The sequence below is a fragment of the Carassius gibelio genome, chromosome A21 (genome assembly GCF_023724105.1).
Source record: "Carassius gibelio isolate Cgi1373 ecotype wild population from Czech Republic chromosome A21, carGib1.2-hapl.c, whole genome shotgun sequence".
Classification (NCBI taxonomy): Eukaryota; Metazoa; Chordata; class Actinopteri; order Cypriniformes; family Cyprinidae; genus Carassius; species Carassius gibelio.
In genome coordinates, this window is record NC_068391.1 from 1,530,675 (window position 1) to 1,550,674 (window position 20,000).

A 20,000-nucleotide genomic window follows, 5' to 3' on the forward strand; every position below is an offset into this window, starting at 1 on the left:
TGTGTGTGTGTACATGCGTGTGTGTACATGTGTTTGAGTTTGTGTGTGTTCGTGTGTGTTCGTGTGTGTACGTGTGTGTGTGTGTGTGCGTGAGTGTGTGTGTTTGTGTGTACACGTGTGTGTGTGTGTACATGTGTGTATGTGTAAATGTGTGTGTGAGTGTGTGTGTGTGTGTGTGTGTGTGTGTTCGTGTACGTGTGTGTGTGTGTGTGTGTACACATGTGTACGTGTGTGTGTGTGTGTGTGTACGTGTGTGTGTGTGTACGTGTGTGTGTGTGTGTGTGTGTGTGTGTGCGTGTGTTTGAGTGTGTGTTTGTGTGAGTGAGTGTGTGTGTGTGTGTGTGTGTGTGAGTGAGTGTGTGTGTTTGTGTTTACACGTGTGTGTGTGTGTGTACATGTGTGTAAGTGTAAATGTGTGTGCCTGTACGTGTGTGTGTTTGAGTGTGTGTTTGTATGTGTGTGTGTGTACGTGTGTGTGTGTGTGTGTGTGTGTGTGTTTGAGTGAGTGTGTGTGTGTGTGTGTGCGTGCGTGTGTGTGTGTGTTTCGTGTGTGTGTTTGTTTCGTGTGTGTGTTTGTGTGTGTGTGTGTGTGTGTGTGTTTGAGTGTGTGTGTACATGCGTGTGTGTACATGTGTTTGAGTTTGTGTGTGTGCGTGTGTGTACGTGTGTGTTTGTGTGTGTGTGTGTGTGTTTCGTGTGTGTGTGTGTGTGTGTGTTTGAGTGTGTGTGTGTGAGTGTGTGTACGTGTGTGTGTGAGTGTGTGTGTGTGTGTTTGAGTTTGTGTGTGTGAGTGTGTGTATGTGTGTGTGTGTGTGTGTGAGTGTGTGTGTGTGTGTGTGTGTGTGTGTGTGTGTGTGTGTGAGTGTGTCCATGTGTGTGTGTACTTTGCAGGTGAGCCCTCATGGGAGCTGGGCCGGGTCGCTCATGTAGGACCATGACTGTGTGTGTGTGTGTGTGTGTGTGTGTGTGTGTGTGTGACAGACTGTGAAATGACGTGTTGTTGCGCGGCTGGGCTGCACCTGGGTCCTTCTGTCCTGATGGATGGGTTTGGTCATGTGTAATAGCCCCATCTGCCGCTCCTTCTTTTTCTCTTTACTGATAAACACTGATCCAGCGGCTGAGCCTCAGCGACTGATTCTGACGAGTTTCCGACCGGAAAGAAGAAAGACGCAGCGGTGAGGTTTACTCGTTATTAAAAAAGTGTGAACAAATGAAAAGTCGGATGCGATTTTAAACCGTATCCTTGGAGACAAGTTGCTGCATGCATGTGTGTGTGTGCGTGTGTGTGTTAATGAGCAGTGCACATCTCACTGAAGGCTTTTGGAGCTCAGCTTCATAATGACTTTTATTACAGCCAGGAGTTTCTGTAACTAAGCCAATTCTTAATTAAAGCCGCTGACATCATGCAGTAGTAATTAAGGACTGCATTAATTAAGCTGCTTTTTTTTAAAGTTTTTTTTCTTTTCTCAAGGCTCTCGTGTCATCCGATGTCAACCGTTCCGGGATCGAACGTAAAAACTCTATAACGTAAGGAAAAAGTTTGGGACTCGCGCTCACTGATCATATCTGTGCATCCTCTGATAGCTAATTAGGCTTCGGAGAACATCGACAGCTGCATTCATCATCATAAAACGTAATAATTAATGACATTCCAACAAAGAAAAATATGTAAATGAGCGCTCATTAGCATTTTCATATTCAGCTTCGATAATGCTTTTGCTGACAAGGCTGTAATTAATGAAAATGCATGTCGCAGGCAGGAGATTGGATCGGCTTCATTCCATGCGCAATTCCCAAATGCTGGCATTATGGGAAACGAGGAGAGCTGCCAACTTTTTGGGGGCGAGAAAAAAACTGAAAGCACCGTATGCAAATGAGATGCTGGCATGAACGCTTAACCCTTTACAGACCGAACGCGCCAATCCCATCCGGCCTGATGTGTGTTTAAAGAGAGCAGGAGACGGGCTGCTGGGAATGTCGTCGTGCATTTGGGAATCCACAGACGCACGCTGAGCCATGATGTGTGTGTGTGTGTGTGTGTGTGTCGCTGTGGTGTTTGACGGCTGCTGAAGACACGCAACAATGTCGCGCAGTTGTGTGTCCCTGAGTTGAAACACAAGAACTGATGGAAAAACCACCTTTAAAGAGGAATTCTGCTGCGTATCCCACAATGCATCTGATAAAAGCTTCTCAAAAATATTACTGCATGTCTGTAGCATGCATGATGTCACATGACTTCATTAATGTTTCATGTTTAATTCAAGCGTCTCATAAATAGACGTAGTTATTTTAGATCTTTGGGATATTTATAAGCGTCAGAATATCTTAACTCTTTAACTCCGTTTTTATTTTACGTTGTAGCATTCAAATGTATTCTACATTTTGAAACAATGTAGCATTCTGTCGAATTCTACAGTTTGAAATAGCGTAGCATTCCACTATATTCCATGGTATAACATGACAAAATGGTGCTATATGAATAAAATAAACTATTTCAGTTTTCTGTATTTTTGTAGTTTATTCAAGCAATTTGTGTGGAAAGAGATTTTGATAAAACCACGATTGATTTTATATCTTCACCCTAGACATGGGAGGCTGAGTGCATTGCATTCTGGGAGACCGTCATATGCTGCATGCTATAGATTTCTATGCATACAATAATCAGCACACACACATACACACACACACACGTTCACATGAGTCAGATCAATGGCGTTTGTTTCCTTCAGGAGGGTCGTGACCTGAATTTGTCACAGTTTTGTTAATCTCATGCATTAAAAACACAGAAAAGCAGCATAAACGAGTATAACAGGAAACAATAAGCGGTAAATGAAAAGATCCCGGTGGGGAAGAGAGAGAGAGAGAGAGAGAGAGAGGGAAGTGTGTTAATCTCGACCGTGGGATATGACAGACTGACGTGTCGATCTCATCCTCCGGCTCTGTTTGACTTCAAGTTTCATCAGAGAGAAAGAAACAAACTCGTTTTTCTTTCTCTGATTCTCTTAACCAGGTTAAATGGATGTGATGAGACACAAGTTGAAATGTTACACTGGGATTCTGTCTCAATAATTGCCATATTCTGAACAGTAAACCAATCGTAACAATTCTGCAGTATTTAAAGTGTGTGAGGAATTAAAAACAGATAACATTGACTAAATTCTAACCAGAGCACACTACATGAGAGAGAGTTTTCCCACAATGCAATGCTCTCATCTGGACCTTCCATTTCCAGTGTGAGGAATTAACCAAGCAATTAGTGTTTTTATGATTTGCATTAAATTAGATGACAAATTCTAAATGGCCCTATTTGTTTCTTAAGTCATGTGACAATAATGTAGCATTCTGTTATTTTCTACAGTTTGAAACAATGTAGCATTCCACACTGTTCTACGGTTTAAGAAATGTAGCATTCTGTTGCATTTTACAGTGTAGCATTCGATCATACTCTACAGTTTAAAACAAAGTATCTTTCCCCTGGATTCTTCTACAGTTTTTTAAAATGTAGCATTCTGTTATATTCTACAATTTAAAACAGTGTAGCATTCTTTTGTGCTCTAAAGATTAAAACAATGAAACATTCAATGTAGCATTCTACTGGATTCCAGTTTAAAACAATGTAACATTCCGCTGTATTCTAGAATTTAAAAAAATGTAGCATTCTGTTGCATTTTACAGTTGAAACAATTGTTTGAAAGTATTTTTGTACTGTGTATTATTTTTGCATTCCACTCTGAATATACAGTAGATGTTATTTTAATATATATATATATATTTTTTTTTTTGTTTACTTGTCTGTTATTATTCATTCAACCTCCAAATTTTCTTGTCGTTAAAAAAACATCTGTTGCAAAAGTTAAGGCACATGCAGCACTTAAGAACAATCTGAATGTGCTTTCAGCACAATGGAATTGTGGGAAATTCAAGTGCACTAGTGTCGGCATTTTCCATTCATCGTGCTTTCGTGGAGCCTAAAGCCGCTGCGTGCGCTCCGAGGTGACAGATGAGGAAAAGTTGGCCTCTCCGTGTGCTTTTTGAAGTGAAAGGTTATTTGCATCCTGTCATGAAGGGAGTGTTTCCACTAATCCGGTCGGCTAAAGAAAAAGAGACGCGCTGTGTCAGGATCTTATCCCGCTCCTGAAAGAAAGAGTCACGGCAAATCCTGCAGGACACGAGTAAACCCGCCGAGAGACATTCAGAGACCTTCACCTATGCTCTCTCTCTCTCTCTCTCTCTCTCTCGGTCCGCCTCCACAGGGCCGTAGAAAGGCAGGGTTTGGACGGCGTGGGTTTTGGGACAGTGCTGGATTTGTTTGAGCTCAAATCTGCAGTCCTGGCGTTCGGGGTTTTTAAGCCACTCGAGTGTTTATGTGTCTGTATTTAATTTAGTGCTTCATTTGAATGACAAAAGATTTGAATAAGCATTTGCATGGTGTTGGCCCTTGAATAAATACAGATAAAAAGCGCAAAAGTTTATTCCACACTCATATTTCTCTGAGCTCAGCACGGCGTGCTTTTCTTCTGGGTTTGCAAAATCCGTCTTGATAAGGTGATGCTATATATATTTTTTTTACAGTGTTAAAAATGACTAGTAGCTTCTATATTGAGATTTAATTCTCTCTCTTTATTTATAGATCGATACAGTGAACTGCGTGATGTAAAATGGCGCGTTAGGTTGCAGTGAAACGGGCCGAGCCGTCTGCTCACATCCAAAGCTCTTTTGTTCTGTGTGTAACGTCTGCCACGGCCAAACTGGCACAGATGCCACACAACATCTCTCATGCCTGGCATCACACACACACACACACACACACACACACACACACACACACACACACACACACACACACACACACACATACAAACAATAAACCATGCACACACTACTGCGGTTTTTGTGTGTGTGTTTTGCACTTAAAAACCCATTGAGCAGCCGTTTGCATACAGTATTATGTTTAAAATGTGTCAGATTTGTTGCAATTTTTTGCATGTAATAATTGTAATTATTAGAAATTAATTTTAAAATATAAACACGATTTAACATTGTTAGCAAATTATGTCTTTAATTATTAGAAATAAATATTTAAATGATGTAAATGACATTGTTAGCACATAATATTTGTAATTAGTAGAAATGCATATTTAAATATATATATATATATATATATAATACATTTAAAATAGTAGTTGATGTCATAAACACAAAATTCACTCTTAATACTTGTCATTATTTCTCTGTTGGAGTTATAATTATTATGTTTGTAATGTTTTTATATTATATTAATGCATCAATAAAATCAGATTTTTTCAGTTTTTTCAATAGTTGTTTATTTTTTTCTAAACTTATAAAGTATATTTTGTTTTAAAGATAGATAGATAGAGATTTGAGTATGATGTCTCTTAATCGGGATCTTCTTCACTCTTCACGGGTGTTAATCATGTTTCTGCTCTGAGTGCGTGCCACGGCGGATTGAACCTTGACCCTTCTGTCGCGAGCCTGGCGTTGCATTAACCCGCGCCGACTGGACAAGAGAAGGGGCGCGACCTTTGACCTCCCCCCGCGTGGCCCCTCCCCGGGGTAAAACGAGGGCGTTTCGGGATGTCAAGACGTGTGATCAAACGTCCAACCTTGAAACCCTGTTAAACGTCTCATTTTCACAGAAGCGTGTGTATCGTGTAACGTACTCAAACAGGAAGTAGGTTGCTTTCTGCGTCTCATTATCTTTCTCCAGCTGTTCAGTGGCTGTTTTTACCCACAAGCCCCTGCTGCTGAGGCTCATTATATTCCATGCTTATACACATTTTCTCATCCAAGCACCACAATTTTTTTAGGGCAAAATTTTAGTTAATTTTGTTTTTTATAATTTTGTGCTTTTTATGTTCGCTTGTGAGATTCAGTGTTATTAAAGTTAAATAAACTAAACCCAAAACCATAAAAACCTGAAAAAAAAAAAAATCCCTTGAAATAAATGTTAACTGAAATAAAAATATATTTGTATTTAATTTTAGCTCTAAAATAATAAAAAGCTAAAAAGTATTAAATCTGTATAGACAAAGAAGACAAAGCACACAACAAATTTACTAAAACTTATAAAGTAAAAATGAAAAATATAAAAATTCTAAATATTAAAAAAATTATAATGATACTAAAACAACTAAACGAAATAGCTAAAAAATTGTTACTTGAAAAAAAAGATACATGGTAACTGAAATAAATTATATTAAATATCATTATTTTAATATTATATTTTTGAAAAATGATTCTCAATAAGACAAATATTTTTTATTACATTGTTTTTTAGGAAATCTGATATGCAGTATTTCAGACAGATAGTAATTATATATTATATTATATGCTTTTTATTAATATAACTTAATTGAAAACATTTTTTTTATTATTTTTCTTGTTTTAATATCACCTTCAAGTGATACATTTCAGAACATGTTGCTTGGCTTCCATTTGTATTGTCTTGCATTTGGTAGCTCCGCCCACAGTGGAATCTCATTGGCCCAAACAACCGTATATTGTAAATGGAATGTGTTCTGATTGGCTGTGGTAGTGTCTCATTGTTTTGTATAGGAAACAAAGTTAGAAGTTTAAGAATCAGTCATTTTAATGTCTTTTTGGTTGCTTTTATCATAGTAACAGTAACTGATATTGTGCGGATACCGTGTGTTCTGTGTCAGAAGTGGTATAAGCTGCAGACTATCAATTACACAAACAAACGAACAGATACGTGTGCGAGGATGAGGGAAAGACAGAAGCTAGAGGAAGTGATGCTGGATTGGAGACTGCAGCCAAACACCTTAATCGTGATGCATTCTCGTGGTTCGCTCCTGAAAGCCATATGGTGTCGCATGCAACATTTAACTTGTCAGCTGTAATGGATTGTTCTGGATGCAGATTTTAGCTGTAAGCGCCACAGAGAACTAAAGAAAGTTCTTCATATGTTAAAGGTTCTCTCTGGAACCATTTAGACGAAAAGGTTTTTCTATGGCACCGTGAACCACCTTTATTTTTAAGAGTGTACCACAGAAAATGAGTTTATGTGGAATGCACCAGAAAAACAATGCTTTATAAATTATTCTTTGGTAAAAAAAAAAAAAAAAAAAAAAAAAATCATGATTGTTGGCTTTAATGTGCAAAATAATTGATATTGTAATATTATATATATTGATTTTATTATATCTTAATTCAATATAATTTACATTACTGCTATTTGTTAATTTTAACAAAAAAAATATTTATTTAAAAACACACTTTATTTAAAAACACACTTTGCTACAATTGTGTACACACATTTTATATTTAAAATTATTATAAAATCAGTGTCCATTTCTCCCTAAACACACACACACACACACACACACACACATTTATACAGGTATATATATATATATATATATATATTTATATATATATATATATATATATATATATATATATATATATATATATATATATATATAAAAGGGTGTTTTCCATTTGTTTAAATAATGTTAAATGGTAATAATCAGCATATTAATGATGGTTTCAGTGAAGTTTAAGTTGTATTTATTCTCGAACAATCCTTTAAACAAAAATAGCGTGGAGTTGAGGACAGCTGTATGATGTTGAGTTGAATTAATTAGTTTCAGCAGAGATTTACTACTTTGAACGCCTGTCAACATGACACACAGGAATACAACACAGTCACACACACACACACACACACACACACACACACACACACACACACACACGTGTGCTTCCCAACAATCCAGATGTGTCGCAGAAGTCACGTCTCAGGTGTGTGAAGCGTCTGACGTTTGTGACGCGCCGACAGGAGATGAACTTTCAAATTCGGAAGAAATGAGTGAGAATAGAAGGTTCCATTTGTTAACATTAGCTAAGTGCAAAACTATATTATATATATATTATTTTTACTCGAAAATTGCTAGTAATTTTCACAAACATTTATCAAGTGCACTGAATGTGAAATTTTGAAGTAGAAAAACTAAGTCTGTTCTTGTAAAATGCACTGCAATAATGTGCTTTTTTAACAACTTTGAAGAATAATTTTAACAGTGCATGAACTGGCAACTAAATATATTAATCTTAGTTCAAGTTAATTTAATTATTATTATTATTATTATTATTATTATTATTATTATTATTATTATTATTATGTCTTGAAAACTAGGTGTTATTAAATTATTATATTTTCCAAAAGTATTTATTATTTAATGTGATATTATAAAACGAGCCGACTTTAATATTAGCAAATTGCAAAAATCATTCTTACAGTGCATAGACAAATTATTTCTACATAATTATGACTAATTAAATGTAGTTTATTTTAACATTTACTAATAATTCTATTATTGAAATCGAAAGTTTTATCTGTTAACGTTACTAAATTGACATTAAATTGCAATGAACAGTTGTATTTTTTTATGAACTAATGTTAACGAAGATGAATAAATACTGTAACAAGTGTATTTCTCATATTGTAAGTTAATGCATTGACTTATAGGATCTTATTGTAACGTTTGACAAAATCATCGACAGATCACAAATGAGATCTCGATTTTTTCAGCTAGATCAGTTGAGGTTAAATTGTTCAAAAGAAAAAGATTGATTGATGATGTCACTGATGCATCATTCACTGAGTTTGAGTTCATGCATCTTTTAGGCAAAGCTGAGTCTTCAGTGAAGCGTAACTGAGATCTCCATCAAGTCTATTTGAGCTATTTGAGACTGAGAGGTGTTTTATATTCTGAGTGTGTCGTGCGCAGCGCTCTGTGTGATTACTCTAATCAGAGCCGCTGCCAAAGCTTCTGAACCCAATGGAACGAGCCCCTCTCCACCTGGATGAGGTCCGTGCCAGACCGCACACGTGTGTCCATCCTGCACCCCCCGCCGTGACCCGCCATCTGCCCCCCCCCGGCCTGAACACGCCTTCCTCGACGGACTGGAACACTTCACTGAGGGGGTTCTGGGAGAGAACAGGGCTGAGAGACGTTCCTCCGCAGAACATGAATGTCAACAGAAGTTCTGGGAAGTTTGGGAATGTGGCACAGTTTGGAAATGAACCAGTGTTGTTCGTTTCCCAACGATCTTCACAACATCTTTTATGTTCCACGGAAAAACAAAAGTCAGGTTTTGAATGATAAGAAGGGTGAAGCATCCTATCACGTGTCTCTAAATACAATGTAAGTTTAGTGGAGTATCTTTAACTAGAAAATATCGTTTTAGGCTTTCGACTGAATTGCACGTTAGATTCAATGTTTAACTTGCCGTTTCTTTGTAATCATTTGTTCATTCTGTCTTTGTTCAATCATTGCAATTTCTGAGTGAAAATGGTTTTTATACCAAATTTATTTTCAGTGTAAAGTATTAAAGTCCAGTTTTTTCGATGATATCAGATCCGGAGGTATTTTTTACTTTTTTTTTGTCAAGAAACCAACGAGTTGCATCAAAACGAATTGTGAAGTCATTACCAATTTTACTCATAAATTGCTAGTAAGTTTAACATAATTATTAAGAACTGGCAAGTAACACATTGAATTAAATGTAAAGTAGTAAGAAGTTTTCTTTTTTTTTTTTTAAATAGAAAGACTTAAATTGTATTTTTATTATTAAGTTTTATATGCAACTTAGAAAAATCATCTTTTTTTTTTTTGCAGTGCATTACAAAGATTTTAAGTTAAAAAGTTTCATTAAATCAGACAAATAGGTACATTTACAAACCACATAACAATAGAGAAAAAAAAACTATTTAAAGATGTTGATTTTTACATGGAAACAACTTTAGTCCAATATGTGTGCATGCATACAAAACATTTCAGTATATTTTGAGTCTATTACATCATTGGAAGTGCTTTAATTAAGTGGGCGGTTTTGTTTGATGCAATTTTTTTGTGATTTTGATTGGTGGTGATATCGATGCAGAATCCCTTTTAATGTACTGTAGCTCCAACAGGAATTCTGCTGTTTATTTAGATTATGTAGATCTAATTAAAGTTTGTTGATAGTTATTCAACAGAATAGGAGTACAATGCAGCTGTTTCGCATTGGATCGACCAATCAGACAGGAACAGAGCTGATAGTTTATAATGAGGATGACATCATGATGAAGCCGGCTGCTCATTGGTCAGTTTCAGATCTCATTCTCAGTGCAGTATGGCGCAGGTTTCCCAGACTCCTCGGCAGCTGTAGCCACTTCCTCCAGCTGTTACAGACATGTCACCTGCTCTGCCCGTCTCTCTCTCTCTCTCTCTCTCACACACACACACACACACACACACACACACACACACACACAAACACAAACACACACATAAAGCCACCACAGGTCCATAATTACTGCCACCAGGGGAGGCAGAGGAGCCATTAGAGACCCTGGGAAAGAGGAAACACATACACACACACATACATACTGTTTATAACATTCACTCTATTACTGTGTGCAAGTATTAATATGTGATAGTAATTCAAATAAATGTATATATTACAGTTGTTTATTTATGAAACACACATATGATATAATATTACATAATATACATTTGTATATATATTTTTATTAATATTAATATTTTATCATTTGCCTATATTGCATGTGTTTCGGGTTGCAAAAAGGTGAAAAGTTTCCATTAAATTTCGGAAAATATTCTACAATTTTTTTTAAAATTTCCAGGAATGTTTTTAAATATTCCATGGATTTATTGGAAAGTTTCCAGAAATGTTCCACCCCTTTGCATCCCTACATGTGTTATTTATGTATTTATTTATTTATCTATCACAGCCAGACATGAATTCATATAAAAAAAACATAGTCCATAATTCTGAATTTTATATAAGTTATATCCAAATTTTCCCACATTAAATTCGGAAATAAAACTATTTCACCTGCATTGGCTGCTGCATGAAGTGTTTACAAAACTTTCAGAAAACTTGAGAAGGGTCCAGTGTCACACTGAGCTTCAGTCGTTCTTCCAGCGTGTTGTAATTCAGCTGCATCATCAGTAGCGAATATATTGCTCTTTCGCTTTTTAAGCTTTCATTATTAATCTATGCTTTAATTATCAGGATATGTTTCTGCAACTGGACTCACCTCACAGGTTAAAATGAATTCAAAAGGACATTCTTTTTATTAGCTTAAGTCTATTTAAGACTATTACACAAGCTTATACAAATCTGTGATTTCCTTCTATATCTCCTCTGAAGTATTTGGGTGTTGTTAAAGCCTTTTTATTACATTTAATGTAACGTTTCCAGTGCCTGTTAGCGCTTCTGTACGGCGTCCAGAATACAGTATTTCACTTCTGTTTTCTTTAACACACTTTGGCAAGAAACATGCCCCGTTCCTAGAGCTCTGAAGGAGAAAATTTAAAAACGAGGAGACGTTTAAATTCATTTGTTTTCAAGCATTTGCTTTGAGATTCTTGAAGGAGATTAGCCTTATCGTATCAAAGCACGGTCGAACTGCGCTTCGCCTTCTGTCACGAGTGTTTAACGCCGGTAATTGTTCTGACAGCGAGTCGATGCGCTCTTTGCAAAAAAGAGGTATGCGGTACAAATGACAGCTCTTGACCTGTGCACTCGTCTCCGTGCTTCAAATATCCACCCAATGCAAACAGCGGCTTTCCCCTCATGAAGCCACGCAAATGTCGAGTTATCGGCGTTCCCGGCTCAGCCCTGTCAAACGATCCCATTTGGCACAGATACCATTCTGTGTGTCTTCCTTATACAGTACAGATGTTAATGTTAAGACCATCTAAGCACTCTTTTGCACAAAGTAATATGGGTGCTTTAGTGAGATGTTCCTTTGTTCATTGTTCGGCTAAATTGTCTTGTGATCTGTCATGTATAAGTAATCCCCACTCCCGCTTCGTTTTGTGTTTTATTTCAGATATAAATACAATGGAGAACATTGTTTCAGTTTTTAGATTCGACAAAAACAAACACACGTTCCCATTGTGCGTCAGATATTGTGGAATCACGCAACAAATCCTTCGCAAAACAAAGAGGAACTAGAACAATGCAGCGTCTTTGTGTTAAAACACAAGACGCAAGAAGAAGGAGACAAAAGAGAACAGGCGCTGATGTTGATTATGAGATTTACAGAGGCACTAATACGAGAGTATCTGAAGATTCGACAGCTCTTCGTTTGCTTGCATTTGCTTACGTTTGCCATGGGGTTTTGGCACTACAAACACTGTCACCGAGCCAACCAATAAATCTGCAGTGTCTGCTGCATTTAAGCAGTGAACACACAGGCACGTGCACGCCAATCCATTTCCAACTTTTCCGCATGCACATAATTGTTCAACTTTATAACTAATGCCAAAACTGTAACGTCGGCCGAGGTTAATTTTCCGCCGCCTCGAACGTGCCAAATTTCCAAATGTATTCAAAGCGACGCAACCCCAGAATGCCACGACAAACTCATGTGCATTTGCCAAGCGCCTCCCTGAAAGGTGCGCGGTGATGTTTTAGGGTTTGGTGATTATATTGATCTGCGTACGGGTCGGGGGGTGTTTAATCAGGGCTGTTTTGCATGGGGCTCTCTGCCTGGAATGCAATCAAGAGCTTTCAAAGGAACCTAACAAGTGCACGGCTCCCCCACCGGTACGGTGAATTTTAATGCCCCTCGATTCACTTTCGATAGCGTCCTGTGAAACGCAGTGCATCAGCTAAAGAAAAAAACAAACCTTGTCGTTGGCAGGGTCGCACTGATGTGCAATGTGTAAAATGTATTTCTGATGTGGCATAGAGCGCAAAGTGTTTTAGGGTGTTGTGCATGTGTGTTGTTTTTGAAGCTGGCTGTGCCTTCTCCTTCTGTACCTTTCAGACTTTGTCGGCACGCTGGCTTGGAGCCCACTGATGTCATGGAAACTGTTGTATTGGTACGAGTGATTCATGTCTGTACGGCCTCCCCCACATGCAACGGGCTTTTTTTTTAACCCTTCCCCCTGTTTTAAATAATTATCCTTGGTTTGCGTTTCCACTCAGCCTCGCTAAACTCAAATGGACATGATGACAAGTCTAATGATTTGCTTTTGGGGTTAGAGAAGGTGTCTGTTTAGACTCTGACTCTGAGCGATTTCGGATCTGATAATAACTTGCACATTCGAACCCGCAGAGTGTGTGTGGTGATAAACGTTTAGGCTTTGAGACATGAAAAGCTCTGTGAGCGCTTCTTTAAAGATGAACTTGGCATGAGAACACAGTGGCACGTCCAACCCCCGAACCTCGACCTTGACCAATCAGGGCTCTCCGAAGTTTCCCATGTGCCAGCTTCTCTTTCATAATTCTATCAGAGATGCCACAGCACTCAGGCTCGGCTTCCAAATTGGGCTACCTTGATTTTTTTTCTGCGTCAAACTTCACTGAAACTATTTTAATCCGATGAGCGGCTAAATGCATTTATTATTTTTCTCATGGGAAATGTGCTGAATGTCAGGAGCTCCTTCAGCCAGCTGAAATTTATATGAATATATAAGTAAATGTATATAATTTTAGATACATTTATGTCATTTCCAAAAACATATTTCCTTTTCTGTGAAATATTGGTGTGTCCATACAGGCCTGAGCTGTGTTTTTCTTTCATGATCCCTGCAGTAATGTGTTGTTTAAGATACAGTTATTAATTTAATATCTGCCATCTCTCATAGCCCTATAACTGTGACTCCAGGAATATTTAGATTAGCTGTCAGATACGGTTAGTTACTGGAAAACAGCCGAGACAATCAGCAGTAAGAAAAGCACAGAAAGTCTCACACAGATCTCTCTTTTTCTCGCAGTAAACGTGAAGTCCGTCCTGTTTTTGCACCTGCTCTCAGAGACGTCAGTGTCATATGCGGCTTATTGTTTCTTAAAGCTTCTCGCACTGTAAGATTATAAGAAAAATGTCACTTTGTGTGCATCTGAAACTAGTTTAATTATTAATTAAATGTGTTCCGTTTTTTATGATGTTTGGCTATTAGTAATTAGTGTCTCATGTAAGAATTACATTGCATTGCATAATTTATAAACCGTTACATACGATCAGAAGCAAAGCTCTTGTTGTTTTTATTAATTTACTTAATTTCATATTATGCTCTTTTGCACTTTGAGATTAATTATTTTTCCTTCATTTCAATATAAACAAAAGCATTAATATGCATGTGTTTGATGCAATGTTTTGTCAGTGCTGTCAGTCAGGATATTTGACTAATTTTCGCAGTATTTCTACAATGCATTGTATAGAATAAAGCCAGTTGTTTGGTATGCAGCCAGTGGCTTTGGCTGTGTTTCAAATGCGTCTCGGCTGGGTTTGGTGGGCCTGTGGTCGGGTTTATGTGCTTTCTGTGGCCGCAGGTTTGTCTGTGGAGGGTTGGAGATGAAGGACGGACTCGCTAAATCTCCCCGGGGTGAGAGAAGCATCCCATGAGCACAGACCACGCATCAAACAAGATTAAAACCTGAGGAAGCTCCGCCACACTGGAGCCGTTCCATATTTGTTTTCCGTGCCGGGAAGGGGAGAGGAAAACATTGTGTAGCTTAATTTTCTCCAAGAAATTGCCTGTCAAGAGACATCATTTCCAAATTATTGTTCATTATAAGCAGACTTAAGATCCGAATGTCTTTTTTTTACCAGTACAACCCAAATGAGTGACATTAACAGTTTTCCTGCTACAGCAAATGTGTTTGTGCATTACATCTCTGAAATGGTGTGTTTTTGTGCTTGTTTTGCATCTCTTCAGGCTGAATGTGATGATTTAAAATGGAAGATAGTATCTATGATCATGGTTCGTTTAGCTTTAAGTGTGGAGGTTGTTTGAGGAAATACAAGCCTTATGTGTGTCCGAGATTAAGGCAATTTAATTAGAAATTATTACTTTTATTCAGCAAGGATTGATCAAATGTGAGAGTAAAGACATTTATAGTGTTGGAAATGATTTCTATTTCAAATTTTTATCAATCAAAGAATAAATTATAATAAATTGAGGGCTATATTAAAAAGACCGAAGACTGAAGTAATGATGCTTTTCATCGCAAGAATAAATATTTCACAATGTGTTCACATAGAAAACAGCTATTTTAAATGGTTATAATATTTCATATAATTTACTGTATTTTTGATTAAATAAATGCAGCCTTGGTAAGCAGAATAAAAAGAAAATTCAAACACACTGAATATATATGTGTAGACTATTTTAAAATATAAAATACTGTAAAGAACAAAAACTAAGAGAGTTTACATTCTTATTTTGAATCGGAACATTAAGGTATTTTTTATCCTGCATCATATATGTTTTTCATAATATTTCAGAGATTCTGTCATTGATCGTTTCCTTTTTATTCATGCAGTGATCGTAAAGTGCAATACAAATGACTTCATCTTTTTTAATTTGTCAGAATTATGAATTGATGTATTGTGACATTTTGCGCATCTGATGAAGAAACAAATGTAAAACATTGTGACATATAAAGAGGATTTTTTTTCTTCAGGCTGTAAAACATGACAATCTCTGTGCTCTCTCTTTATATCTGAAGTTGAACGTTTAATTTGTGTGTTGTGTGATGCTGTGGTTTGTGTATGGAGCAGATGTCTGATGTTCATGTCCTGTCGATCGCATGTCGCTTTTCTGATGAACTGCTTCAGAAGGGTTAAGCACATTTTTTATTCTGTCTATCTATCTTTGTCTCTCTTTCTGTCTTTCTGTCCTCACCCCCAAAAAAACTCTGGCACGGATGAATCCGGCTGCGTTTATTCTACCTGCTTGATCTCAGTTTGGCAGCGAGATGGTCTCAATCGTAGCTCTTTGTGTTATAATGATCACTTCTGAATGCAAACCAATGTTGTTGTTTTTAGTGGTTTAAGCTTAAGGTGTGCCACTGTTTTGGTCATGCGTTTTTTTTTTAAGATGAGTATTGTATGATAGATTGAACGTAATCTTCATTTTGTCAACCTGATTTATTAGCACAATGAACTAAGGGCACAAACAAGCAAAATAGCAACTTGTTTTTTTGCTTCCCAGCAGTTTTTTTCCTGAGGAAAACGTATGACGTCTGTATTTGGCATAACATGTACTAACGACAGCAATGATACGCAGCTGGTCCCGAGGAACTCCGGTGCAATGCAAACTCTGAATATAATCCATAATCTGCCGGTGTTGATGAGTCAGAGAGGGTTTGTCTTTGACTAGCTGATGATTATGAGCCAGTTATTATCCATAACGAAACCACTTATTCACGGGCACGTGTTCTCCGATGTAATGAGGGGCTGTCATGCGTGTGCTGTCAAAACCGCAGAGAAACTTCAGCGTGACTCAGGCGTCCTCGGGCAAACAGCAGGAGAAATCAGCCTGTGCTAAAAGTCAGAGATCAGAGCAAAACGATATTATTAGCATTAAAATATCAGTGGATAAACAAAGAAACAAACTAATGAGGGGACATGAGACACCAATGGCAGATGTGTGATGCTTAAAAGCAGACATTAGTAAGAAAACAGATGAAACAAATGTTTTTTTTTTTTTTTTCTTAAAAAGTCTTGTTCAAGTTAAGGTCATAAAAAGTCTTAATTATCAACATGTAAGAGATCCTAAATTTGGGGATAGAAGTACAAGAATTCCAGTGTGATTATTATTATTGAATCATATTATTAAACTCCAAAAATAAATGTGTTCGCTGCACATTTAATAGAAAAACATACAATATCAGTCAATCTCTAATACATATCTATTGATATAATGGTAAATAAAATAAACAAAAAACTATTTCAGAATACATGTATTTGCAGTTACCCTGTTGATTTTGCTTGAGATTTTAGGTTATTTTAATTATTTATTAGTGGAAAGAACATATCCAAAATACATATGTATGTGTTTGTTTTATTGCACACCTATTTGCGTCTGTTGATTTAAATTCCGATGCATATCTTTAAAAGTTTTTTCTCCACTTCAGCAGCACTTACATGCACCAAAACTTAGAGATTTATTCCTCTCTGTATTCTGAAGGTTTTCACTGAGGGGTTTGTTCATATTTCATTCACACTGATTTATATAACGTTTTATATCTAAAAATATGGTTAAAATGCATATATTTAAAGGCTGGGAGTTTGTTTGTCCACTTCAGCAGCACTCACATGCATCAAAACTTAGAGTCTTATTCCTCTCTATATAACGAAGGTTTTTACTGAAGGATTTGTTCATGTGTCATTCACACTGATTTATTTTAACATTTTATATGAAAAAATATGGTTAAAATGCATATTTTCAAAGGCTGTGAGTTTGTTTGTCCACTTCAGCATCACTAACATTGACCAAAACTTAGAGTTTTATTCCTCTCTATATTCTGAAGGTTTTTACTGAAGGGTTTGTTCATGGGTCATTCACACTGATTTATATGGCACTTTGTTCCTAAAAACATGGTGAAAATGTATTTTTTCTGTCGTTATTTTTTTATTTATTAAGTGATTAAAAGATAAATCCAAAAACATTTTTATGAAAACCTTTTAATATGTTACACACAAAACCAAACAATAATTTTCATCAGGCTTTATCCAATATTCATATGTATTTTCTGGAAATTATTGCAATTTTAATTAGACGATGCCTCGTTTTCATATGTAAACATACTATTTCAGACATTTGGTAATACAACACAAATGTCTTAATGTACTGTGATATCTATCTAATATTGATTAGTTAAAATTTTACTCTATTCACCTGTGTGTGTGTGTGTTATTTTATTTTATTTTTTGGCTTAAAAGAATAATTATTTATTTTCAGATTGTAGGAATTTGTTCTATACGTGTGGTGTTAATTGTATTAATTCAGGTCTTTAAATCTGAGTTCCAAAACTCCAAAAAAAGCTCAAGAATAAACTAAAGTAAAAGCAAACAAAAGAAAGGAAGAGCGAGAGGTGTACACATGCAGCATCGGTCCCCAGTGTGTGTGTTTTTCCGGAGTGATGTTCCATCTGTGGCATTCCTGTCCTATTCTTGAATTCGTTCCCAATTCCGGTTTCAAGGTTCTTTGGATTAGCAGATTTGATGAAAATGTGTGTTTGAATCCAGCAAAAAATGTCAGCATCTCTCAAGGAAACACAACAACCGTCCTTGGAAACAATTAAATATTCGGAAGAACAAGAAAGATGGTTTATGTCACTGATAAAGCGCATGGATCTCGCTGAATGTGATGTTTTCTCTGTAGGAAATGTGTTTTGGACATTCAGCATCTGTGTGCTGTCAGTGTTGAAATGAGCGCAGTGATCTTAATGTGCATTAATGTGCATCTTGATTCAGATCAATGCAGCAGATTTCAATGAGTGTTTGGACGTAGGTCATGCATGTGGTAGACGTTGACCTCTTGTTTGACCTTTGTGGATTCAGAGTGTTCTGGGATGCCACCTGGTAAATGTTCAGATCTAAACAGAGTACAATGATTCCTGTGTTGTTGTTGTTGTTTTCTTATGGTATTAGTGTTTTTTGTGCATTTTCTGTAACTGATTCAGCACGTTTCCACCATTATAGAAAACTAAGAAATTTATCACGATAACCATAGTTTTTCCTGCCAAAATACCATAGTAACATTACAGTGTTATTAAAAATGAAATGAAGCAAAAGCACAGACTCACATTAATTTTCTTACAACTGTAACTGGATATTGTGTAAATTACGGCTACTTTGGTACAGTTATTACTTTTTGAGGCATTAGTGTTGGAAGGTTTACATTGGTAAGTAGTTTTTTTGTTTTTATTTTGTCAAGCTGTTGAGAAGATTCCACCCTTTCTTATAAAGCGTTTTGAGTACCTAGAAAAGTGCTATATACATTTAAATAAAAAAAATAATAATTATAAATGTTAAATATAAATGGCCGGATATAAAGCTCATTTTTCTTGTTTTACCCTACGGATACCATGGAAATTTAGAGCTAGTATCATTTTTAGTATTAAGTGAAGGTTTGCAGTAATAAATAGTTTTGTTTTCATTTATTCAAATAGGTGTTTAACATATAAGTGTCTAGAAAACACAATCTTTGATGATTTTAGAGTTATAATGACTGTAGTATGTTTTTTGTTTTACGCTATGGTTACACTGGTAGATTTTTGTGAGCAATTAGTGTTTAAAGATTTACATTATGTATGATGATATATGATTATTTTAGAGTTATGATGGTAGTATGTACTTTGTTTCACTGTATACTAACTTCTATGGTATTTTTTTTAAAGGCAGTTTAAATATTAGTACTTAGCTTACTCTATAAGTGATTTTTTAAGGAGATTTTAGAGTTTGAAGGTTTACAGTAGTAAACATCGTTGTTGTCTTTATTCAAACAGGCTTTTGATGCATCTAGAAAACATTACAACATCTTAATTCATGATGACTTTAGAGTAATTATGACTGTAGTATGTTTTTTTGTTTTGGATGAGGTCACAACACTTTAACAATATTTGCTGTGTGTGTGTGTGTGTGTGTGTGTGTTTGGCGACAGTCCCGGCCCGGCCCAGTGCAGCTAAAGTCAGGACGCATTCAAGCATGTTCCTCTATATAATTAACAGCTTGTAGACGAGTGTTTGTGAGACGTTGAGAAGGTCTTTATTCTGCTAATACCAGATCTCACATGCCTGCTTGCTCCCAAAAGAGCCCAAACCTCACAATTCTTTGTCCGCTTAACATTCACAACATCAGTACAACAACAAAACAAGTCAAACATCTTTATTCTCTTAAACCAGAGCAACTTAGTCGATGCTTGATTGTATGCGTTTGTTAGTCAAAGCGTCTGTGATGTTTGAGGTATTTGTTACGTCCCTGATCTGTTTGTTTTGGCTTGTCCCTGCGGATTTAAAGGACTTTATAAAAAGCTTATTTTTAGACTTAATTTAAGAATAATTAATGAATGTGCTAATGATCCATCCTTTGTCTCTTTAAACAGGTAAAACGGAGCGAGCGTCATACTCTTATGGACGGGACTCCAGCATTCACGGCTGTCAGGTAAGAGACTTGGATTACTGTAATACAGTAGTTACTTCTT

At 36.5% G+C, this 20,000-nt stretch overlaps 1 protein-coding gene across 1 annotated transcript in view; it reads left to right on the plus strand.

Annotated features, from left to right (window-relative positions):
* The window catches only part of LOC127941567 (transcription factor 4-like), a 115,308-nt gene that overhangs the window by 32,343 nt on the left and 62,965 nt on the right, over positions 1-20,000 (plus strand). The window contains 1 exon segment of the mRNA XM_052536771.1: positions 19,902-19,960. Within this exon segment, the coding sequence (XP_052392731.1) occupies positions 19,902-19,960 (59 nt within the window).